This window comes from Lissotriton vulgaris, chromosome 2_1 (assembly GCF_964263255.1).
Source record: "Lissotriton vulgaris chromosome 2_1, aLisVul1.2, whole genome shotgun sequence".
Classification (NCBI taxonomy): Eukaryota; Metazoa; Chordata; class Amphibia; order Caudata; family Salamandridae; genus Lissotriton; species Lissotriton vulgaris.
The window spans coordinates 51,063,547-51,090,014 of NC_141687.1; the positions used below are offsets into that span (position 1 = coordinate 51,063,547).

The following is a 26,468-nucleotide window of genomic DNA, read 5'->3' on the forward strand; positions in this document are numbered from 1 at the left end:
TCAAGGAAAGCCTTTCCAACTTTTCTCCAGCGGTGGCCACAGTGATAACGGATGCATCCACTCTAGGGTGGGGTGCTCATCTGGGGAACCTGGAGGTCAATGGTTTTTGGTCTCCAGAGGAAAGGTTGTTTCACGTCAGCCTTCTGGAATTGCGGGCCATCCGTTTAGCACTCAAGGCCTTCCTCCCTTCCCTTTGCGGTCGGTCGGTTCAAGTCCTGATGGACAACACCACCGCGATGTGGTATGTCAACAAGCAGGGAGGAGTAGGGTCGTGGTGTCTCTGCAGAGAGGCTCTGCGTCTCTGGTCTTGGGTTCAGGATCATCAGATATGTCTGATGGCAAGTCATCTGCCCAGGGTTCTGAACGTACGTGCAGACAGTCTCAGTCGGCAGTTCATGGCCGACCACGAGAGAAGGCTTCACCCAAAGGTCGTCCGTCTCATCTTCCGGACATGGGGAACTCCTCAGGTGGACCTGTTTGCCACTCACGAGAATGCTCACTGCCCGTCATTCTGCAGCCTCCAGTTTCCGATGCAAGGAGCTCTGGGAGACGCATTTCAAGGTTTCCTCCCATACCCTTGATTCCTCGGGTTCTGAGGAAAATTCGCCAAGACAGGGCCCAAGTTATATTGATCGCCTCGGATTGGCCAAGAAGGGTGTGGTACACAGATCTTCTCCACCACTCCTCGTGCTCGCCGCTCGGTCTCCCTCACAGGGCAGACCTCCTCTCCCAGATGGAGGGGCAGGTTCTATACCCCCACCTCCAGACCTTACACCTTCATGCCTGGAGATTGAACGGGGCAACCTGAGTTCATTTTCTCTTGCTCACGATGTGGTGGATGTCATCTTAATAGCCAGGCGTGATTCCACCAAGTCCATCTATTCTTATAGGTGGTCTAAATTTGTTGCTTGGTGTGGGGAGAAGTCCTTTGACTCTTTAAGGGCTCGTTTGTCCAATATTCTCCAATTTGCACTTTTCTTTGCCCAGTAGGGGTTTGCAGTGGCAACTATTAAAGGTTATTTGTCAGCCTTATCGACTTTCCTTTGTTTGCCGGACCAGCCCTCTTTGTTTAAATCTCCAATTGTATTACGTTTCATTAAGGGCCTTACCAATAAATTTCCTCCTACACCTTTTATTGTACCTCAATGGGACTTGAATCTTGTTCTTACATTCTTGGTGGGTTCTCCTTTTGAACCTTTACACTCTTGTCCCTTGAGACTTTTATCTTTTAAAACGGTCTTCCTAGTCGCAATTACCTCGGCAAGGAGGGTAAGTGAGCTTCAAGCTCTTAGCTCAAAGCCCCCGCTCTTGACCATTCATGCTGATAGAAGGGTTCTTAGGACCAGGGCTGCTTTTCTGCCTAAGGTGGTTACTCCATTCCATTTAGTACAGTCCATTACCCTCCCTACCTTTTATCCTCCTCCTCACCCTTCCAAGGAGGGGGAGAGGCTTCATCGCTTGGACCCTAAGAGGGCGGTGAGCTTCTACCTGGACAGGAGAAGGGAGTTCGGGTTGGATGACCAGCTGTTCGCCTCCCTGTCGTCCACTCTGTTATACCTGAGTTTATGTATTTTGATGTATATATTGGGTTTTTAATACCTTTGCTACGCACTATGTGTGCAGTTTTGAATTGTATGTACTATGTACACTATATGTATGTATATCTGCTGTCATTGGTCCGTCCAGGTGCCTCGAAGGCACGGAAAAAAGGGTGGAACTGATTTCATCACGCCGACGTAGGTCTAATAAGGAGTCGGTGACATCAGCCGGAGTCACACGCGATGCCGTGCTCCTGTGATGTCGTCCACGCCAGCGTGCTACAAAAGAGTTTTCCGAACGTTTGCTGACGCAGGGGGATATTCACAAGGTGAGGAATCCACAGACAGATACTGTATCTACCAGAAAAAGCGTTACCGAAGGTAAGTAACTTGTTCTTCTGTTCTTGTCTGTGGAATACTTTGTTGTCAAATCTTTTTTGCTTTATCTAACCATCACCTTGCTTGTTGCTGTTATCAAGGTCATGCGAAATTACCGCTATGTAGAGGATCCCACATTTTGCCCTCCCTGGTGCCTCACTATCAGAACCCTGGGCCACACCTTTGAGCCAGGTCAACAGCACTTCATTCCAGATTGTGTGCTCGACTCACCCAAAGTGGTAAGTGTTGAACGTGCGCTTGTACTACTGAGCAACCCTGATGTTAATTCCCATTTTTTAGCTTGAGCCCTAGAAGGTAGACAGCCTTCTTACATTTATAGATTACTATTGCACAAGTGGTCAGATTTTCAGATCACTTCCAAAGAGTCTTGTGGTAGTTTGAGGTCCAGCCGTATTTTTCTAAGTGTCCCTACTACATCATCGCCTGTGTGCAAACCGAGCACGAGTGCTCTCGGTCTTCCAATAACTCAGGTGCCCTTAACATTTTCATCCTTGTTTTCATGGGTGACCAATTTTAGTTATTCATTCAGCATGTCATTTTGCCTCATTGTATGTGTTACTTCTGTGTCATAATCACAGCTCTCTTCTCCTCCTGGCTTCACACTCATTTGTTGGTTTTCTAGTTCTCCCTCTGACGTGTGGTTGGAGTTTTATACCAAGAACAATAAGTGTTAAAAATGTACAAAGTATAATGGGATTCACAATGTATGGAATTTGTTTAGCTTTCAAGCCAGGAAAGGTGAGGTGAGATTTATGCTTATGCATGCATATTTTTGACCAGTTCTTGTCAGATCAAAGAAGGGGTAGGTTATCTTCAGCAGAGTAACTGGCTGGAATTGGTGTTCAATGGCCGCATGGCATTTTGTAGTTTCCTCTTTAAGTTTCTGGATAGTGTAGTTCCTGAAAGCTCTCTATTAGTTACCTGCTAAATACATAAGAGTGTAAAGAAAGCAAAGAATAATTCTCAACTTTTTGTTTTTAATACATCTGCAACGTCCTGAAACAACAGCCAGGCAAATTTGCATTCCATTCTATATACTGTGCACCCCATAAACTCTGTATCTTTAGATCAACCGAATTCATCCGATGAGCTTGGTGGCTTCATTTTCTTTATTACATGTCCCTGACATTGTCACATCGGGCAGGCAGCGTACCATATACCTGCTTGATGAGTGAGGGTTCCAAAGCCTCATAAAATGATGCCTATGGAGATCTAGTGAATTTTTAAGCAAAAATAGGATTGCTGTACCTTTTTATCCTGCTTTAGCTAACCATCAATTACAGAAAAATATCTCTAAATTTGCAAGCATAGGAAGGTCCTGACTCAGTCTCCCTGTCAATACTATTAAATACTTCCCCTTTTTCTCAAAACCTTGTCCTCATAATCATGAAACCTTCTGCCCAATTTAAGATGGCTTGCTCCCTACTTCAGATCTGTGCCATAATCTGGATCCACTTCCTGTCAGAAGCCATCCCTGAGATGTCTTCTGGCCCAGACACAACCAAGCCATCCTGAACATCCTCATCTCCCAGGGGCACAGTCTCCATTTTGCTGCTTACGAAATTGAAATCTTTCCCTAGATTCTGTTACTAAGCATCCTTCTACGAACAAATTGAATTATCCATCAAAACGCGCAGCATCACCAGTGGGGTCGCCAGAGCCGTATCCACCTTCTTCCTAAGAGTCTTGGTCGCTACTCCTGGGATCATTGCAGTGGCAGAAACACATAATTAAAATCTTGTGATCGGTGCTTAAGAAATGCACTCCGGCTGCTGGCTCTGGATCTGGTCTTGAACTGAAAAAGACCAGGCAGTATCTGTTCAGTAGTAACACAAAGACATCACAATGTCAAATGCAATCTGATCTTAATCTTTCTGATCTGTGAGGATCTGGTCTCCAACTGATAAAGAGCAGGACAGAAACTGTTTGTGCTGCAGTGACACAAAGAGATCCTTATCACACAGACCTAATCTGGTCATAATCATTCTCAACAGTTTGTAGTCTAGTATCCAATGCTGATCTTGCCCTGGACACACAATTCGTAGGAAAGACAGCTGGCGATCCAGACACACTGTTACAGTTCTGGTCGAGCTTTGCCAGAACTGTCCACCTTGTGCTTCTCGGTCTCTTCATATATCTGACTGCAGACATTTTAATTCATTTCTCAGAAAGATTGAGCTTTGATCCCTATTCTCAGTGAGCCACTTTATTCCATTAGAGCCTGAGAGCACTTCTACACAATGTATATGGCAGGAACATGTGTGATGTGTAACAGGTGCACAATCATGTGAACTCCTTGAGATCTTAGATCTGCCGCTACCCGATTCAGCAACTTGGTAATGAGCTGGAGGCGATGAAGGGAGAGAGAGAAACTCCCATGCTTATACTCCCTGTAAAATGGCAGCAACCTCTAAGTCAAAGGAAATCCGGGAACAGCTTGATGAGTGCCTTTCAGATCCATTGACACCTTCCAGTTGCCTCTTGAGTGATATCCTTTAAAAGGTAAATCCCCTAGTCTCAAAATGCCTATGGACAACCAATACAACTGAATACTCTCAAATTAGGAATGGCATTCCCTGTCTCTTTCTTTCAAACTACAACCCTTTGACCCCATTTCTGTGCTCAACAACAAGCCTTTCTACTCCAGCTGTTCTATCATCTTTGAAATTAGAACCTGCTTTTTGAGTTAAAAAAAGTCACCCTTCATTGCCCTGGGAGCACATTTGTCCCATAAAACTCTATTTTGACACACTCCATTATCTCAAATATTTGATGAGTTCTCTTTGTGGAGGAATCGTCTCAACATCCCTTCTACGCTGACTTCACCTCTGCCGAAGCTTGACTGAAACCAGTCTGTCAAAAAACTAGCAGAGATTTCTTCAGTGTGTTAGTGTAAAAGTATCTTTATTCCGTTCTTTTTGCAATGCAATTGCTTTTTCTTCAGTACAGAGATAGTACTTCATGTCTGTAGAAGAAGTATATGTATTCAATCTTTGGGAATCATCAGTCTCTGTGAGTTCTCTTTTCCCAGTATTAGTAATTCCTTATCTTACATTACGTATGCGTTACCCAGTTTCAGTTCCCCAAGAAAGATTCTCCCCTCCTTCTTGGAAGAGAAAAGAAGACAGCAGTCAGGATCCCTGCTTTTCTCCCTATCTGCCATGCTGCCCCACACCCTACTTCCTTCCCCTAGCTAGTCATTCACTTGCATGGGAAGGAAAAAGAAGTCCGCAGTCCTAATCCTGTGCTTCTGCAGACCTGCTGTGCGACCCCCGGCCTGCTTCTATGTATGGATGGGCTTGGGAGGTAATGTCGCTTCCCCTCCCACCTGCACCGTTCTGATTGGGATTGGTGTATTAGACCCATGATGTTTCCATATTGGTGAGACTGCTGGTTGTGTCCCTTTGGGGAGGGACCTGCACTAAAGCTAGCGCCACTCCTGTTCCCTCCTCGAGGTTCATGCTGTCCATGTCTCTGCATGGAGCGCTGCCGCCCGAGGACTTGCTGTTGGTGATTCACTGTGTGCCCTGAGATAAGTGCTGGCAGCCAGCTCCCTGACTGCCAAATAGACGCCGCTGGCCTGCCCGCAGGAAATAACCCTTTTCCGGATGCCCATGTTCCTGTGAACTTGCCCGGAGGCATCATTGGCTCCTGTGGCAGTGTGCATTTTGCAAAAAGCTTGTGTATTGGCTGCCTTCCTGCCCGTTCCTTCCCACAGCTAAAAGCCTCTCTGGATCCCTGGAAAGGGCAGAGCTCTGGCTGCGGTGGTTGTCAAAAAGTGACAACACTGTTACACAGCCTGTTACCTTTGCTTTAGAAATTGAAGAAGTTATTGGACGTTGACATTTGGCACTGTTCTTAGATGCCCTACTGTGTTTTTCAAAAGGATGTACTTATGATACTGGGGTGCTCCGTTCTCCCTTCGTCTTTGGCTTCCAAGCACGCTCTTCCTCTGCCCCCTGATAGTTTGCAGGGGGATAGATGGTGGCGTCGTCCCAGTCATGGTGTCCCTGCATCTCCAAGATTGGAATGTTGTCAACTGCGTACATATAGTAAGACTCACCCTTGAGTAGGTACCATGGCACTGAATAGTCTACGGCCTCCGCAATATTTCTCCTCTGCTAGGAAATGCTCCTGATTTTACAATATACCTCTTCCTCCTGGGAACCATTCACCTCATTGTGGAGCGTTTTAAGCACCACCACTCGGTCCACCCATGTGAGACTAGCCAATTAGCAGGATTTATATCCCTTGGGAACCCCAGCACTATAGTGGGCAAAATACCTTACAAGTGAGTGTCAAGTCAAGTCCATCCTACCCAAAGGTAGCAACTTCCACACAAATGACAAAAGCTCAAAGCAGGCATTTTAATAAGGAAAAAATACTCCCCACCCTCAGAGGTCTCTCGCCTCAAGGAACCCTGTAACAAACGCAGAAACACCAACACGAGCCTTGCATGCCGGTGACACCACACTGGCATTGACGGTGTGGCCATGGAGCCGCGGGTCCCCATGCACTGCAAACCCCCCTGTTTGCTCTCACTTGCACAGCTCTTGAAACGGTCACTTGTGACCTGCATTTCCTTTGACACTGATCGTTTTGTTTCATTTTCCTTTGTGTTTTCACTCATTCCTGCGTTTTGCTTGGTGCTATTTGCTGATATCTGTGTATTTTCTATGACTGTGCACTGCCATGAGCCTTGCTTCTTTCAGCTGTTTCCTGCTGTCAGTCCAGGCAGCCCAGCACACCGCAGCTTACTGCTTCAGAACACTGGCACATCACCTCTAACCTTCAACGTGGACCAGAGCAGCTGTCCAGCTGTGCTGACCAGACCACTCTCTGGGTATATTGCCCCCGGTTCCCACAGCATTCTCCTTCTGAAGACAGTCCCAGACAGTACAAAGACACAAAGGCACCGGCTTCCTTTACAGCTGAACTCCTGTCCCAAATATATCCAGGTGAGGATTGATAGGGCTGGTGGTCGCCAATAGTGGGCCTTGCATGGCCTGTTCAATCAATCAATCAATCAGTGACACTTATAAAGCGCGCTACATACCCGTAGGGTCTCAAGGCGCTGGGGAGGGGGGGTGCCGCTACTGCTCGAACAGCCAGGTCTTCAGCTTCTTCCTGAAGGAGAGGTGGTCTTGGGTCAGGCGCAGGTCGGACGGGAGGGAGTTCCAGGTCTTGGCGGCCAGGTAGGAGAAGGACCTTCCTCCTGTAGTCGCTCTTCGGATGCGGGGGACGGCGGCGAGGGCGTGGTTGGCTGATCGGAGGTGGCGTTTGGGAGCGTAGAAGTTGACTCGGCTGTTGAGGTAGCTCGGGCCTTGGTCGTGTAGGGCTTTGTGTGCGTGGGTGAGGAGGCGGAAGGTTATTCTCTTGTTGATGGGGAGCCAGTGAAGGTCTCTCAGATGTCCGGAGATGTGGCTGGATCGTGGGATGTCGAGGATGAGTCTGGCTGAGGCGTTTTGGATCCGCTGGAGTCTCTTCTGGAGCTTGGCGGTGGTCCCGGCGTAGAGGGCGTTGCCGTAGTCCAGTCGGCTGGTGACGAGGGCCTGGGTGACGGTCTTCCTGGTCTCTGAGGGGATCCACCAGAAGATCTTCCGTAGCATGCGTAGGATGTTGAAGCACGCCGAGGAGACGCTGTTGACTTGCCTGGTCATGGAGAGGGAGGAGTCCAGGATGAAGCCCAGGTTTCGTGCATGGTCTGTCGGTTTGGGTGCGGTGCCCAGGGCGGGAGGCCACCAGGAGTCGTCCCAGGCGGAGGGTGAAGAGCCCAGGATGAGGACCTCCGTCTTGTCCGAGTTCAGTTTCAGGCGGCTGGTCGTCATCCACTCGGCTACCTCTTTCATCCCTTCGTGCAGGTTGGCTCTGGCGGCGGCGGGGTCGTTGGTCAGGGAGAGGATCAGCTGGGTGTCGTCGGCGTAGGAGATGATGCTGAGGTGGTGTTTGCGTACGATGGCCGCGAGGGGGCTCATGTAGACGTTGAAGAGGGTGGGGCTCAGTGATGATCCTTGGGGGACGCCGCAGATGACTTCCGAGGCCTCTGACTTGTACGGTGGTAGGCGGACTCGCTGTGTTCTTCCGTCGAGGAAGGAGATGATCCATTCCAGCGCCTTGTCCTGGATACCGATGTTGCTGAGGCGCCGTGTTAGGGTGCGGTGGCAGACCGTGTCGAATGCCGCGGAGAGGTCTAGGAGGATGAGGGCCGCTGTTTCTCCATTGTCCATCAGGGCTCGGATGTCATCGGTGGCGGCGATGAGGGCGGTCTCGGTGCTGTGTTTGGCTCGGAAGCCGGACTGTGAGGGGTCGAGGGATCCGTTCGTCTCGAGGAAGGCGGCCATCTGCTTGTTGACGGTCTTCTCGATGACTGTTGGGTGAGAGGTGGACTTCCAGAGTCCTTACATTAACGGGCGGGTTGAAATTCTCGGATCTGTGGAGATAAATGGATTGATGGGATTCTGTTGCCCTCAGCTGCATTGTTCATGCTTTACTTTTTGAGCTGTAGGTTGAAGTTTTTTTAATGAAATTTTAAGTCAGGGTGGGTGGCCTTGTAGTAGCTTTGTGCCAAAGGTTTCATAAGACTAATGTGAAAGACACAAGGGGTAGGTGTGCAGACATTTCCATTATCAGTATTTCAAAAGATTCCCTTGCAGATTCTAATTAGACATGAGTGTTTTGTTATTGGTTATAGGGAGTTGAAATGACTGCTGTTTGAGAACAGACGCTTGGATTGCATGTAACCGATGGGTGTAAATTGTATGAGAAAGTGCAGTCTCCATGACTGCTATTGTCTTGCATATTTTTCTCTGCAGGAGATCTCCTTGGCATGCCGAGCAGAGACCCCGCTCCTGCTCCTAGAAGGCGATGGCATACTCTACTGCAAGCCGACATGTGTCGGGACTTCATCGGAGTGCTCGTATTCCCTGAAAAACATCAGTAGGCTGCCTCTGCGATATGAGTGGAAGATCCAGAACGAGGACAGCCTCTTCCTGTCGGTCATCCCCGCCTCCGGAGTCATTCTTCCCAATGAGACCTCGGTGAGTGCCCTCTGGTGCAATTCTTGAATCTAATACACCAAAACCTATGGGGAGAGGGTTGCTCAATCGAGATGCAACTTTGCAAAGCACTGAGCATTGGGGCCACGGTTCAAACTTCCATAGGAGGCTCAAGTACTAAACAGCAAAGGCCATGGAATCCCAGAACCGCTCGCCGGCAAACATCTGATCAGCAGGTAGCGGTGGGTGGCCATCCCTAAATGAGAAATGAAACGGCAACCCCAACCTAGTATTGACCTGTGCAAGGTGTCCCATTCACGAGTCCTTCAGGGTCTACAGCTGCAATGAAGGGTAGAGACGTACAGTATTCTGGAGAAGCAGCAGTATCCATACACAGGGCAGCGTAGTAAAAGCACACTGCCTATGTAAGTAAACACACGAGGCACACTTCTCTTCATGTAGTCACATGCAACACACACCTCTTATCGGATGAAAATCCAGCTCCACCGCTTTCAACTTCCGCAATATGAACTAAGATGGCTTCCTGGAGGTGAGTTTTGACTCTATAAATGGAAGAATCAACCGAATGGCTGATAATGTTGATGGACAAAAGGAGTTGTAGAGTGATTCGCGGATAGTTTACCTTCTTTGAAGCTTTCATAGGTCTGCATGCTTGTATCAATCCTCATCGTCAGGCTGTAAATCCCACATATTTTAATTTAGCGATAAGCAGGATTAATATGCTAATAGGGAAAGCAATCCTGTTTATTTTATAGAACTGCCCAACCTTCTGCCAATAACAACCACCCAGCTGCTCCGCTAACCTTGGCTGCTTTGTGAAATTGGCATTTGAATATTGTTTGAAGGAAGATAGCAACTGTTTTCTGTTCTTGTCCAGTTATTGTGTGTTTTGTTGGCCTGTCTAGGGTTGTTTTGTTCTTGTTGCTTTGGTGACAAGCGTGTTAGCGAGCGCGTCCCAGAAGCCTTGCAAATGCGGACTTGTGAAATGAGAGAAGAGAGTTGCAGAATTCTTAAGCAGTAGGTTGTAGGTCATTTATTTCAATTTCTCTTTATTCGATTATTGCAAATAATCATAAAAGAATAAAACATCCATCCATCCATCCATCCATCCATCAAGTAACGGTAATACAAGGTATCAGTGGCGTAACAAAGCTTAAGGGGACCTCCCTACAAAGTGCAAGGAGGGGCCCCTTTCGGACCTACTCGGGAGTTCTTAGGCCAGTGTACTGTCCTGAGGGGGTCCCTTGGTGCTCAGCCCCCCCCCCCCGCTCTGCTGGGGCCTGTGTTACCCCACTGCAAGGTATAAAATACATAATGGCACACAGTGACGTGGATGTAAGAAAAAGGAAAAAAAACAGTCATTAAAACCATCTAAAAATCGGGATGCTCATAATATACAACTTACAATATGTATAAATCAAGCTGTGAGTTTGTTAAATTCCGCCACGTGAGGGCATTTTTAGGAATGCTTCAACAGTAAAAGAAAGTGCTGGATAAGGTCGCGATCGCAGGAAATAACGAGCCGGCCCAAGGCCGCAATTTCGGAGGTTATGCAGCAGATAACGACGGGGGAACGGTGCATAACAAAGACATAATAGAACAAGCATTAAAAATGCAATAGGTCTCGCCTTTTAATAAGTTAAAGCCATTTGCTTTGCTATACAATACCATTAGCAAAGCAAAGGGCTTTAACTTCATCAAAGGCGAGACCTATTGCATTTTCAATGCATCCTTTTACATGAATGCGTTCGAGGCATCATTTTGAGGCAGATGATCAATCCCCAAGCTCTGTAACGGAATGCCACTCAGCACTTTAATCTCCCTGCACTCTCAGATCACAACCACGGTGCCTGTATTCCACAATCATCTCAACACATACTCTTTCGCAGCGTTCACCAGCACTCCAGGCATATGTCTGTGTTGAAATGTAGGCAGCATTATACCTTGTTTTTGGGGTACTTTGCCGTGTTTTAAACCAGCACTACACGGAATGCTCTTATTACAAGCGCCACGGTCTAACTGTTAAACTGTGTACAAACTTTATTTTTTTCACAATTCGAAATGACAGATGTTGTTACAATTAAGCTTCCTGTAATAGTTGTTGAACGTGCAGGTCCCCCTGGTAATAACTGGAAGATTTTGAACCGTCAAGACAATGTGAAAATAGAAATATCGCGCCTGATGTATCAAAGGGTTGCACCCATTCTGCGTCTATAGGAAAATGTGTTGGCACATATGAGTCACTGTTTGCTAATACCAGTCACAGAGGCTATTTCTCTATGTTATTCCCCATTCCCATTGGGAAAACATAGAAATGAGTGCAAGAGTTGCTGGGAGAAATAGGGTTATCATGCAATAAGTGTATTTCTTCCCTCTGGGGTTTGTGACAGATTCTAGCAGCACACTTGTAATATGAAGCCTCTCAAGTCGCAAGCCCTCTATAGCAGCCCATCCGTGTCATCACAGACACTGTTTCCAGCCCTGGGCACTCAACATAGACATCAGTGCTCGCAGGTGTTAGTCTAAATGTTTATACCATTCCTGGGTAGGTAGGGTACCCTACCACTTCCTGGTCTTCTCTCATGGCTTAAGACGAAGTTCACCTCAAAAGTAATGACTGGGATGAGAACTTGGAACGCTGGATTAATGTGGTGGACTTTAATACCTCGTTGTTGCCAAACAGTGGAATGGAATGCCACAAAGATCAAGATAGTTGAATGAAGATGTATTCATAAAGAAGTGCCCACGACCTGCGATCAGAGATGCCTCAAAGAAAATGAGTAACGCTCACTCTAAGCTCCTGCATCACAAGCCACGGTTCCAGGACATGGAACAAAGGATAAACCAATGAAAGAAGTAAGCCGCTATACAGAGAAACGTAAGCAACAGCCTGCCCAAATCGAACGTAAACAACACAGTTACAATAAAGTACTTAACGTATTCACAATAAGGTAATTATTACAGTCATAGACACAGACTTTTCAGTTTACCCACTTCCTGCTCGCCAATTTTTCTAAGGTTTCAGAACTGCAGTTACGGCTGAGAAGCCAACCATAGACATCACACGTTCTCTTTCAATTACCGTGATGTCTCAAACGCCAACTGGGTAAAAATATAAAACCAGAGATGTCTCATGATCAACTAGCTTTATCCCATCAGTCCAAGTACAATCAAGTCAAACTCCCTGCAGTTTGCCTTCCAGTCACTACGCGCCAGGGAAAACTGTCCCGTTCATTTGCCAAGTGTATCAACTCCTTCTACCCTTGACTTGGGTATCTTCATTTGACACAGCAACATTCCCTTTACCCCGATCTCAATGAATGGGCACCATACTGCCACGCGCATACGTCAATAAACACTCCCCGGACCCCGTAATCCAGTTTAGTGTTCCGTTCTGGCTGGAGATAACGCTATTTCCATCCATCTAGCCCACAATACTCTATGGTCTGACGCGCCCAAATGGTGTCATCACCATGAGCCGGCTACAGGAGTGGGTATGTGAAAGTGGCGCATGCGCAGTGAGAAGCACCCGGCTGGAACAGCAGAGATGCAGAAATATGAGAACCTGGAGAAAATCGGGGAGAGTGAAAACACATTGTCTACGAGGGGTGGTGCAATATGTTGCGATTGTGTAGTTGAATCATTATTTGTCTTCAGAGGTGTAACAATAAAGTATCCTGGGAGAAAAAGCTTTCATGTGATATCTAGGGGGGAGTTGGGCATTAAACCTGTTCCTATACATGGCACTCTTTACTTAGTGCACCTTACACGGGCACCAGTTGGTCTGTCTGTTGATGTTCCGGTTCTCATTCTCGCTGTAGTCTGGGGCGTGAAGAAAAAAGTGCGTGGGGACAAATGAAGCAGAGAGTGTCATGCCGCCGGTAAAAGATCAAATCCCGGTGGGCATGGCCAATAGGAGACCATGAGGCAACAAGGAGGGACTAATAAGCCTCCTTTTCAATGAGAACCCTACATTTTGCATGCGCCATGACGAGAACCAATTAGAAAGATGGGCGGGGCTTCAACTCCGCCTCTGAGAGCTTCGGAATCTGAATTGATTCCAAGAGCTCTTGAATGCCAAGAGCAGCGCATGCGCTGCTTTCGACAGCCGAGACCTAATAAAGGGCTCAAGGGAGCTGTATGGGAGAGCAGAACAGCATCATTGCATGCGTGAGGCCCGGATGGGAGAGCAGAACAGCATCATCTGCAGCATGAGGACCGGATGGGAGACCAGAACAGAATCATCTACATGCGCTAGAGTCAGATAAGAGAGCAGAACAGCAGAACTGCCTGCGTGAGGGCAGGATGGGAGAGCAGAACAGCATCCCTGCATGCGTGAGGGCAGGATGGGAGAGCAGAACAGCATCACTGCATGGGTGCTGGCCGAATGGGAGAGCAGAACAGCATCATTACATACGTGAGGCTTGGATGGGAGAGCAGAACAGCATCATCCGCATGCGTGAGGGCAGGATGGGAGAGCAGAACAGCATCATTGCATGTGTGAGGCTCGGATGGGAGAGCAGAACAGCATCATCCGCATGCGTGAGGGCAGGATGGGAGAGCAGAACAGCATCATTGCATGTGTGAGGCTCGGATGGAAGAGCAGAACAGTATCATCAGCATGCATGAGGACCGGATGGGAGAGCAAAACAGCATCTTCTGCATGCGCGAGGGCCGAATGAGAGAGGAGAACAGCATCACTGCCTGCGTGAGGGCCGAATGGAAGAGCAGAACAACATCATTCATGCGTGAGGGCAGGATGGGAGAGCAGAACAACATCATTGCATGCGTGAGGGTAGGATGGGAGAGCAGAACAGCATAATTGCATGCGTGAGGCCCGGATGGGAGAGCAGAACAGCATAACTGCCTGCGTGAGAGCCGAATGGGAGAGCAGAACAACATCATTGCATGCGTGAGGACAGGATGGGAGAGCAGAACAACATCATTGCATGCGTGAGGGCAGGTTGGGAGAGCAGAACAACATCATTGCATGCGCGAGGGCAGGATGGGAGAGCAGAACAGCATCATCGCATGCGTGAGGGCAGGATGGGAGAGCAGAACAGCATCATTGCATGCGTGAGGCTCGGATGGGAGAGCAGAACAGCATCATCAGCATGCATGAGGACCGGATGGGAGAGAAGAACAGCATCATCTACATGCGCGAGGGCCGGATGAGAGAGCAGAACAGCATAAATGCCTGCGTGAGGGCCGAATGGGAGAGCAGAACCGCATCATTGCATGCGTGAGAGCAGGATGGGAGAGCAGAACAGCATCATTGCATGCGCGAGGGCAGGATGGGAGAGCAGAACAGCATCATTGCATGTGTGAGGCTTGGATGGGAGAGCAGAACAGCATCATCAGCATGCGTGAAGACCGGATGGGAGAGCAGAACAGCATCATCTGCATGCGCGAGGGCCGAATGGGAGAGCAGAACAGCATCATTACATACGCGAGGCTCGGATGGGAGAGCAGAACAGCATCATCCGCATGCGTGAGGGCAGGATGGGAGAGCAGAACAGCATCATTGCATGTGTGAGGCCCGGATGGGAGAGCAGAACAGCATCATCAGCATGCATGAGGACCGGGTGGGAGAGCAGAACAGCATCATCTGCATGCGTGAGGGCCGAATGGGAGAGCAGAACAGCATCATTACATACGTGAGGCTCGGATGGGAGAGCAGAACAGCATCATTGCATGTGTGAGGCTCGGATGGAAGAGCAGAACAGTATCATCAGCATGCATGAGGACCGGATGGGAGAGCAGAACAGCATCATCTACATGCGCGAGGGCCGAATGAGAGAGCAGAATAGCAGAACTGCCTGTGTGAGGGCCAAATTGGAGAGCAGAACAGCATCACTGCATGCGTGAGGGCAGGATGGGAGAGCAGCACAGCATCATTGCATGCGCGAGGGCAGGATGGGAGAGCAGAACAGCATCATCTGCATGCGCCAGGGCAGAATGAGAGAGGAGAACAGCATAACTGCCTGCGGAGGGCCGAATGGAAGAGCAGAACAACATAATTGCATGAGCGAGGGCAGGATGGGAGAGCAGAACAGGATCATTGCATGCGTGAGGCCCGGATGGGAGAGCAGAACAGCATCATTGCATTCGTGAGGGCAGGATGGGAGAGCAGAACAGCATCATTGCATGTGTGAGGCTCGGATGGGAGAGCAGAACAGCATCATCAGCATGCATGAGGACTGGATAGGAGAGCAGAACAGCATCATCTACATGCGCGAGGGCCGGATGAGAGAGCAGAACAGTATAACTGCCTGCGTGAGGGCCGAATGGGAGAGCAGAACCGCATCATTGCATGCGTGAGAGCAGGATGGGAGAGCAGAACAGCATCATTGCATGCGTGAGGCTCGGATGGGAGAGCAGAACAGCATCATCAGCATGCATGAGGACCGGATGGGAGAGCAGAACAGCATCATCTGCATGCGCGAGGGCCGGATGGAAGAGATGAACAGGATCATCTGCATACGTGATGGCTGAAATGGATGCAGGTTTTACTTTGGACACGTCCTTGCCGGTGGCGATTAAAAAGGAATTAAGACCGTTAGTGTCCAGTAGTTTGGAGTTCTTTTCATGGGTATTGTGCATTGGATATCCTTACTGAGCTATGGCCCACATGCATCAAACATTTTTGGAGTCGCAAGTGGTGCGATTCCTTAAAATCGACCGTTTGCGATTCCAAAAGTGCTTTTTGGGATGCATGAAGCAATTTTAGAAATCACAACATTTTTGCGATTTCTAAAATTGCGATTGCTTTTAAGAAATCGCAAATTTGCGATTTCTTAAAAGCAATGCATGATTACTTTTAAAATAGCGAAATCGCAATTAGGGGGTCAAATTTACCGAGTGGTTGAACCACTCGGTAAATTAGCAAAAAGTGTTTAAAACTCTGAAAATGCATTTTTTTCAACATTCATTTCAACATGATGCGAAAAATACATTTCAGGGGTGCAGGGGGGGGGTCCTTTGGACCCCCTCCCTGCACCCATGAAATGCATTAACAAATTGCGATTTTCAAAGTGAAAATCGCAATTTGCTAATGCCTTCCCATTGCTTCCTATGGGCCTTTTGGCCCATAGGAACCAATGGGAATAGCGAATTCGCAAATTGTATTTCGGTAATTTATGCGATTCGGTAAAAATAGCGATTTTTACCGAATTGCATAAAAAATGAAAAAATAATCATGCATAGGCTTTTGCGATTTCTAAATTGCGAATCGCTATTTTTCGCAATTTAGAAATCGCAAAAGCCGATATTGATGCATGTGGGCCATAGAAATCTTTTTACATATTAAAAGAAGTATTTGTGTATCTTGCTGTAGCATTGGAAGCATATTTTATCCATTTCGTTTTTTAATATGTTCTGTTGTTGTTGAACTACGCCTAACTCAGATTTAATTTTGTAATTTTTTTTATTAATCTAAAGGGTTCTCATTCTATGTGTCGGGACATAAATGTCCCCTGCACAGCTCTGAAGAGAGTGCCCTCCCCTGCATTGTTAGTTTCCTGTTCATGCTTACTGTGCTTTTGAATTTTACCTTAGTGACGAAGACGACAATCACCACACTTATTCACTGTGGGATTTTCCAGAGTGGGGCTATCAGGGTGATGGGGCAATCAAACTTCGTGCTACGATTTGAGAGTAGTTACTGCCCTCTTACCTTGGCTTTGTGGGACGGGAGGTGATGGTCCAATGTTTCTACTGAAGGGACGTTTTACCTGCCTCCTTTAGGGGGAGATTCCTTCTGGTGTCCCACTTAATCGGGTTGTTCGCTTCCATCTGTGTGACAGGTATGTGCACTCAGTGTATGATGCAGGGTTGTTCATTTCCATCTGTGTGGCGGGTATGTGCACCGTGTGTATGAGGCAGGGTCGTTCGCTTCCATCTGGGTGACGGGTATGTGCACCGTTTGTATGGTGCAGGGTCGTTCGCTTCCACCTGTGTGACGGGTATGTGCACTGTGTATATGGTGCAGGGTAATTTGCTTCCATCTGTGTGACAGGTATGTGCTGTGTATATGGTGCAGGGTCGTTCGCTTCCATCTTGGTGACAGGTATGTGCACTGTGTGTATGGTGCAGGGTTGTTCGCTTCCATCTGTGTTACAGATATGTGCACTGTGTGTATGGTGCAGGGTCTTTCACTTCCATCTGTGTGACAGGTATGTGCACTGTGTTTATGGTGCAGGGTCGTTCGCTTCCATCTGTGTGACAGGTATGGGCACTGTGTGTATGGTGCAGGGTCGTTCGCTTCCATCTGTGTGACAGGTATGTGCACTGTATGTATGGTGCAGGGTCTTTCGCTTTCATCTATGTGACCGGTATGTGTACTGTGTGGATGGTGCAGGGTTGTTCGCTTCCATCTGTGTGGCAGGTATGTGCACCGTATGTATGGTGCAGGGTCGTTCGCTTTCATCTGTGTGGTGGATTTGTGCATGGGGCAGGGTCATTCACTCCCATCTGTGTGACAGGTATGTGCACTGTGTATTGTGTAGGGGTGTTCGCTTCCATCTGTGTGACAAGTATGTGCACTGTGTGTACGGTGCTGGATCGTCCACTTCCATCTGTGTGACAGGTATGTGCACAGTGTGTATGGTGCAGGGTCTTTCGCTTCCATCTGTGTGACTGGTAGGTGCATTTTGTGTATGGTGCAGGGTCTTTCGCTTCCATTTGTGTGACAGGTATGTGTACTGTGTGTATGGTTCAGGGTCGTTCGCTTCCACCTGTGTGGCTGGTATGTGTACTCTGTGTATGGTGTAGGATCATTAGCTTCATCTCTGTGACAGGTATGTGCACTGTGTGTATGGTGCAAGGTCGTTCGCTTCCATCTGTGTGGCAGGTATGTGTACTGTGTGTATGGTGCAGGTCGTCCGCTTCCATCTGTGTGACAGGTATGTACACCGTGTGTATGGTGCAGGGTCGTTCGCTTCTATCTGTGTGGCAGGTATGTGCACGTGTGTATGGGGCAGGGTTGTTCGCTTCCATCTGTGTGACAGGTATGTGCACCGTATGTATGGGTTTGTGCACCGTGTGTATGGTGCAGCTTTGTTCGCTTCCATCTGTGTGACAGGTATTTGCACCGTGTGTATGGTGCAGGGTCGTTCGCTTCCATCTGTGTGGCAGGTGTGTGCACTGTGTGTATGGGGCAGGGTCGTTTGCTTTTATATGTGTGGCAGGTATGTGCACCGTGTGTATGGTGCAGGGTTGTTCACATCCATCTGTGTGACAGGTGTGTGCACCGTATGTATGGTGCAGGGTCGTTCGCTTTCATCTGTGTGGCAGATGTGTGCACTGTGTGTATGGTGCAGTGCCGTTCACTTCCATCTGTGTGACAGGTGTGCGCACCGTGTGTATGGTGCAGGGTCATTCACTTCCATCTGTGTGGCAGGTGTGCTCACCGTGTGTATGGGACAGGGTTGTTTGCTTCCATCTGTGTGACAGATGTGTGCACTGTGTGTATGGGGTAGGGTCATTCTCTTCCATCTGTGTGACAGGAATGTGCACTGTGTGTATAGTGCAGGGTCTTTCGCTTCCATCTGTGTGACAGGTATGTGCACTGTGTGTATGGGGCAGGGTCATTCTCTTCCATCTGTGTGACAGGAATGTGCACTGTGTGTATGGTGCAGGGTCATTTGCTTCCATCTGTGAGACAGGTATATGCACTGTGTGTATGGTGCAGGATCGTTAGCTTCATCTCTGTGACAGGTATGTGCACTGTGTGTATGGTGCAAGGTTGTTCGCTTCCATCTGTGTGGCAGGTATGTGCACTTTGTGTATGGGGCAGTGTTGTTCACTTCCATCTGTGTGACAGGTATGTGCACCTTTATGTATGGTGCAGGGTCGTTCGCTTCCATCTGTGTGACAGGTATGTTCACCGTGTGTATGGGGCAGGGTCGTTTGCTTCCAATTGTGTGGCAGGTTTGTGCACCATGTGTATGGTGCAGGTCGTCCGCTTACATCTGTGTGACAGGTATGTACACCGTGTGTTTGGTGCAGGGTCGTTCGCTTCTATCTGTGTGGCAGGTATGTGCACTGTGTGTATGGGGCAGGGTTGTTCACTTCCATCTGTGTGACAGGTATGTGCACCGTATGTATGGTGCAGCTTTGTTCGCTTCCATCTGTGTGACAGGTATTTGCACCGTGTGTATGTTGCAGGGTCGTTCGCTTCTATCTGTGTGGCAGGTATGTGCACTGTGTGTATGGGGCAGGGTTGTTCGCTTCCATCTGTGTGACAGGTATGTGCACCGTATGTATGGTGCAGGGTCGTTCGCTTCCATCTGTGTGACAGGTATGTTCACCGTGTGTATGGGGCAGGGTCGTTTGCTTCCATTTGTGTGCCGGTTTGTGCACCGTGTGTATGGTGCAGCTTCGTTCGCTTCCATCTGTGTGACAGGTATTTGCACCGTGTGTATGGTGCAGGGTCGTTCGCTTCCATCTGTGTGGCAGGTATGTGCACCGTGTGTATGGTGCAGGGTTGTTCACTTCTATCTGTGTGACAGGTGTGTGCACCGTATGTATGGTGCAGGGTCGTTCGCTTCCATCTGTGTGACAGATGTGTGCACTGTGTGTATGGTGCAGGGTCGTTCACTTCCATCTGTGTGGCAGGTGTGCTCACCGTGTGTATGGGACAGGGTCGTTTGCTTCCATCTGTGTGACAGGTGTGTGCACTGTGTGTATGGGGCAGGGTCATTCTCTTCCATCTGTGTGACAGGAATGTGCAGTGTGTGTATAGTGCAGGGGCATTCTCTTCCATCTGTGTGACAGGTATGTGCACAGTGTGTATGGGGCAGGGTCATTCTCTTCCATCTGTGTGACAGGAATGTGCACTGTGTGTATGGTGCAGGGTCTTTCGCTTCAATCTGTGAGACAGGTATATGCACTGTGTGTATGGTGCAGGATCGTTAGCTTCATCTCTGTGACAGGTATGTGCACTGTGTGTTTGGTGCAAGGTCGTTCTCTTCCATCTGTGTAGCAGGCATGTGCACCGTGTGTATGGTGCAGGTCGTCCGCTTACATCTGTGTGACAGGTATGTACACTGTGTGTTTGGTGCTGCTGTGCTGAGTGGTCGCTCCCCAGTCTCACTGCCGAGACCTGGTATCGTTGTGCTGCATTTTAACTTGATTCCGCCAAAAGTTTATTTGCATTGTACTGCCCTGGTCGCTGCTCCGCTTTCCTTTGCTTGAATTTGCCACAAATACTTTAACTTTTAAAGCGCGATAACCCCCGGCGCTGTGCTCTGCCCTCCCCTCCGCTGCCATTTTTTTATGTTGTTGTTGTGCTCGGTGTGCGTCCTCGTGAGCCCGCCCTGCCTCCCAGCTGAGCCGCCCTCCCACTGACTATATACAGCGCTCCCGTACCTGGAAGCGCTGTGATCCCCTCATCGCTGCTGTGCTGAGTGGTCGCTCCCCAGTCTCACTGCCGAGACCTGGTATCGTTGTGCTGCATTTTAACTTAATTCCGCCAAAAGTTTATTTGCATTGTACTGCCCTGGTCGCTGCTCCGCTTTCCTTTGCTTGAACTTGCCACAAATACTTTAACTTTTAAAGCGCGATAACCCCCGGCGCTGTGCTCTGCCCTCCCCTCCGCTGCCATTTTGTTTATGTTGTTGTTGTGCGTCCTCGTGAGCCCGCCCCACCTCCCAGCTGAGCCGCCCTCGCCCCTCCCCCTTCCCAATATCCATATATGACAGCTGAACTTCCGCGCAGCGTTCACGCGCAGCGGTCGCGCCCCATTCGCGCCGAAGGTGCGCCAAAGGTAAGCCCGTCTACGCCCGTCCGCGCCTGGACCGCGCCCAGCGCCAGACCCCCTGGCCCCCGTCCCTCCTACCCCTCCCGCATTACTTACGATGCCACCTCCCTCCTGGCCCTTAACCCCGGCCGCTCCCCCAACTGCGTCCAAGCCGCCCCTGGACACACCCATGAACCCTTCTCATGCAACTCCTGCAAGTTCGACGGCACCAAAACCAACTCCTCATCCACCAACGCCATTCAGAGACCTAACACCAACCACCTAAAATGCATCCTGCTCAACACCCGCTCAGTCCACAGACACGCCATCGACCTCTGGAATCTACTAGACACCATCTCACCGGACGTCGCCTTCCTAACAGAAACATGGATGAACGCCTCCTCAGCCCCAGACATCACCATTGCCATCCCAGAAGGATACAAGATCATCCGTAAGGACCGCGTCAAGCACACAGGAGGAGGCATTGCCATTGTCCATAAGAATTCCATCCGCATCTCAACCAGCTCAGACGTCAACCTTGCCAGCGCCGAGCACCTTCACTTCCAGATCCAAACCGACCCCAAGACCACACTCAGAGGCACCCTCCTCTACCGGCCCCCGGGACCCCGTGCGCAATTCAACGACGACATCGCTGACTTTATCACCCCACACGCCCTCCCCTCCGAAGACTACATCCTATTGGGAGACCTCAATTTTCACCTGGAAAAGAGAAATGACAACAGCGCCACCACCCTTCTGGACAACCTCGCCAACCTCGGACTCAAACAACTTGTCACTTCCCCCACCCACATTGCAGGTCACACACTCGACCCTATCTTCACCTCCAGCAAACATGTCTCATTCAGCCACACCACAGCTCTTCATTGGACGGACCACAGCTGCGTTCACTTTATCTACAATAAGACCACAATCCACAACCACCCTCAACCCACCCTGCGTAGAAATTGGAACAAACTCACCATCGACCAGATCTCCTCATCGCTCCTTCAAAACCCTCCTGTCCACTCTTCAAACCCCGACCAAGCAGCCATTAACTTCACCCAATGGCTATCCAACAGCGCCGACATCCTAGCACCGTTGAAAAAACGTCAAATCAAACTAGGCAGCAAAAACGCCTCCTGGTTCAACGATGATCTCAAGAAATCCAAGAAACTCTGTCGCTCCCTCGAGAAGGCCTGGAAAAAAGACCCAAACACCAGCACCAGGGACGCCTTCAAAAACGCCACCCGCATACACCACCAACTACTCCGGTCTGCCAAGAAAACCGCTTTCCAAGACCGACTAGATAACAACGCCCACAACAGCAAGGAATTATTCAACATCGTCAAAGAATTTACCAACCCTTCAGCCAACTCCAACGACATCACCCCCTCCCAAGCCCTCTGCAACTCCCTAGCTTCCTTCTTCCACAACAAAATCGCAGACATCCACAACAGCTTCGACAACCGACCCGGAGACCAACCCACTCAACCTACTGCAGGACCTTCACCCTCCTTGAACATCCTGAACGACTGGAACCCAATCTCCCCTGAGGACACCATCCACCTGATGAACTCCATCCACTCAGGATCCCCAACTGACCCATGCCCTCACCACATCTTCAACAAAGCAGACTCCATCATAGCTCCACACCTCCGAGACGTCATCAACTGCTCCCTCAACTCCGCCACCTTCCCGGAAAGCTGGAAACACGCAGAACTCAGCGCCCTTCTGAAAAAACCCACAGCTGACCCCACCGAACTCAAAAACTACCGCCCCATCTCGCTTCTTCCATTCCCGGCCAAAGTCATCGAGAAAGCTGTCAACAACCAGCTTGCCACCTTCCTCGAAAGCAACAAATCCCTCGACCCCTCACAGTCCGGATTCTGAGCCAAACGCAGCACTGAGACCGCACTCATCGGAGCAACAGACGACATCCGAACTCTATTGGACAATGGAGACACAGTCGCCCTCATCCTCCTTGACCTCTCCGCAGCCTTCGACCCAGTCTGCCATAGCACCCTGCTACAGCGCCTCAGAAACATCGGAATCCAAGGAAAAGCACTGGAATGGATCACCTCGTTCCTCATCGGAAGAACTCAGAGAGTCCGGCTCCCTCCATTCAAGTCAGAGGCCTCTGAAGTCATCTGCGGCGTGCCGCAAGGATCGTCTCTCAGCCCCACCCTCTTCAACGTGTACATGAGCCCCCTTGCAGCCATCGCTCGCCAACACAATCTCAACATCATCTCCTACGCTGACGACACCCAACTGATCCTCTCACTCACCAAAGACCCTAACACCGCCAAAAACAACTTACACGAAGGAATGAAAGAAGTAGCCAAGTGGATGAAGCACAGCCGTCTGAAACTTAACTCAGACAAAACAGAAGTCCTCATCTTAGGCACCTCCCCCTCCGCATGGGATGACTCTTGGTGGCCAGTGGCCCTTGGAAAAGCACCCATCCCGACGGACCACGCACGGAACCTGGGCGTCATTCTTGACTCCTCACTCTCGATGACCAGACAAGTCAACGATGTCTCATCATCCTGCTTCAACATTCTCCGCATGCTCAAAAAAACATTTCGCTGGATCCCCACCGAAACTAGAAAAACGGTCACTCACGCACTGGTCACGAGCCGCCTGGACTACGGAAACACCCTATACGCCGGGACCACCGCAAAACTCCAGAAAAAACTCCAACGCATCCAGAACGCTTCAGCCAGGCTCATACTAGACATCCCGCGTAAAGAACACATCTCTGGTCACCTGAAAAACCTCCACTGGCTCCCCGTAAATAAGAGGATTACTTTCCGCCTCTTAACCCACGCACACAAAGCACTTTACGAACTTGGACCCGAATGCCTCAACACACGACTGTCCTTCTACACCCCCTCCCGTCAGCTACGATCCTCCAACCAAGCCCTTGCCACTGTACCTCGCATCAACAAAGCCACCATGGGAGGTAGATCCTTCTCCTACTTGGCAGCTAAAACCTGGAACTCTCTTCCCACTCACCTCCGCCTTACTCAGAACCACCTAGCATTCAGAAAGCAACTTAAAACTTGGATATTCGACAAGTAACTCCCACCCCCCCCTTCCTCAAGCGCCTTGAGACCCTATGGGTATGTAGCGCGCTATATAAATCTCGACTTGACTTGACTTGACTTGGGTCATTCGCTGCTATCTGTGTGGCAGGTATGTGCACTGTGTGTATGGGGCAAGGTTGTTCACTTCCATCTGTGTGACAGGTATGTGCACCGTATGTATGGTGCAGGGTCGTTCGCTTCCATCTGTGTGACAGGTATGTTCACCGTGTGTATGGGGCAGGGTCGTTTGCTTCCATTTGTGTGGCAGGTTTGTGCACCATGTGTATGGTGCAGGTCGTCCGCTTACATCTGTGTGACCGGTATGTACACCGTGTGTTTGGTGCATGGCCATTCGCTTCTATCTGTGTGGCAGGTATGTACACTGTGTGTATGGGGCAGGGTTGTTAACTTCCATCTGTGTTACAGAAATGTGCACTGTGTGTATGGTGCAGGGTCTTTCACTTCCATCTGTGTGACAGGTATGTGCACTGTGTTTATGGTGCAGGGTCGTTCGCTTCCATCTGTGTGACAGGTATGGGCACTGTGTGTATGGTGCAGGGTCGTTCGCTTCCATCTGTGTGACAGGTATGTGCACTGTATGTATGGTGCAGGGTCTTTCGCTTCCATCTATGTGACCGGTATGTGTACTGTGTGGATGGTGCAGGGTTGTTCGCTTCCATCTGTGTGGCAGGTATGTGCACCGTATGTATGGTGCAGGGTCGTTCGCTTTCCTCTGTGTGGTGGATATGTGCATGGGGCAGGGTCATTCACTCCCATCTGTGTGACAGGTAGGTGCACTGTGTATTGTGTAGGGGTGTTCGCTTCCATCTGTGTGACAAGTATGTGCACTGTGTGTACGGTGCTGGATCGTTCACCTCCATCTGTGTGACAGGTATGTGCACTGTGTGTATGGTGCAGGGTCTTTCGCTTCCATCTGTGTGACTGGTAGGTGCATTTTGTGTATGGTGCAGGGTCTTTCGCTTCCATCTGTGTGACAGGTATGTGTACTGTGTGTATGGTGCAGGGTCGTTCGCTTCCATCTGTGTGACAGGTATGTGCACCGTATGTATGGTGCAGGGTCGTTCGCTTCCATCTGTGTGACAGGTATGTTCACCGTGTGTATGGGGCAGGGTCGTTTGCTTCCATTTGTGTGCAGGTTTGTGCACCGTGTGTATGGTGCAGCTTCGTTCGCTCCCATCTGTGTGACAGGTATTTGCACCGTGTGTATGGTGCAGGGTCGTTCGCTTGCATCTGTGTGGCAGATGTGTGCACTGTGTCTATGGGGCAGGGTCGTTTGCTTCCATCTGTGTGGCAGGTATGTGCACCGTGTGTATGGTGCAGGGTTGTTCACTTCTATCTGTGTGACAGGTGTGTGCACCGTATGTATGGTGCAGGGTCGTTCGCTTCTATCTGTGTGACAGATGTGTGCACTGTGCGTATGGTGTAGGGCCGTTCCCTTCCATCTGTATGACAGGTGTGTGCACCGTGTGTATGGTGCAGGGTTGTTCACTTCCATCTGTGTGGCAGATGTGCTCACCGTGTTAATGGGACAGGGTCGTTTGCTTCCATCTGTGTGACAGGTGTGTGCACTGTGTGTATGGGGCAGGGTCATTCTCTTCCATCTGTGTGACAGGAATGTGCAGTGTGTGTATAGTGTAGGGTCTTTCGCTTCCATCTGTGAGACAGGTATATGCACTGTGTGTATGGTGCAGGATCGTTAGCTTCATCTCTGTGACAGGTATGTGCACTGTGTGTTTGGTGCAAGGTCGTTCGCTTCCATCTGTGTGGCAGGTATGTGCACTGTGTGTATGGTGCAGGTCGTCCGCTTACATCTGTGTGACAGGTATGTACACCGTGTGTTTGGTGCAGGGTCGTTCGCTGCTATCTGTGTGGCAGGTATGTGCACTGTATGTATGGGGCAAGGTTGTTCACTTCCATCTGTGTGACAGGTATGTGCACCGTATGTATGGTGCAGGGTCGTTCGCTTCCATCTGTGTGACAGGTATGTGCATGGGGCAGGGTCGTTCACTTCCACCTGTGACAGGTGTGTGCACTCTGTGTATGGTGCAGGGTTGTTCGCTTCCATCTGTGTGGCAGGTATGTGCACTGTGTGTATGGGGCAGAGTCGTTTGCTTCCATCTGTGTGGCTGGTATGTGCACCGTGTGTATGGTGCAGGGTTGTTCACTTCCATCTGTGTGACAGGTGTGTGCACCATATGTATGGTGCAGCTTCGTTCACTTACATCTATGTGACAGATGTGTACACCGTGTGTCTGGTGCTGTGCCGTTCACTTCCATCTGTCTGACAGGTGTGTGCCACGTGTGTATGGTGCAGGGTCGTTCGCTTCCATCTGTGTGGCAGGTGTGCTTACCGTGTGTATGGGACAGGATCGTTTGCTTCCATCTGTGTGACAGTTGTGTGCAATGTGTGTATGGGGCAGGGTCATTCTCTTCCATCTGTGTGACAGGAATGTGCAGTGTGTGTATAGTGCAGGGTCTTTCGCTTCCATCTGTGTGATAGGTATGTGCACTGTGTGTATGGTGCAGGGTCTTTTGCTTCCATCTGTATGACAGGTATGTGCACTCTGTGTATGGTGCAGGGTCTTTCGTTTCCATCTGTGTGACAGGTATGTGCACTGTGTGTATTGTGCAGGGTCGTTCGCTTCCATCTGTGTGACATGTATGTGCA

At 49.5% G+C, this 26,468-nt stretch overlaps 1 protein-coding gene across 1 annotated transcript in view; it reads left to right on the forward strand.

Moving 5' to 3' along the window:
• The window catches only part of CFAP65 (cilia and flagella associated protein 65), a 464,473-nt gene that overhangs the window by 194,429 nt on the left and 243,576 nt on the right, over positions 1–26,468 (forward strand). Inside the window, exons 12-14 of the mRNA XM_086954439.1 lie at positions 2,018–2,155; positions 6,650–6,895; positions 8,750–8,974. Of these exons, the coding sequence (XP_086810565.1) occupies positions 2,018–2,155; positions 6,650–6,895; positions 8,750–8,974 (609 nt within the window). The remainder of the gene's footprint in view (positions 1–2,017; positions 2,156–6,649; positions 6,896–8,749; positions 8,975–26,468) is intronic.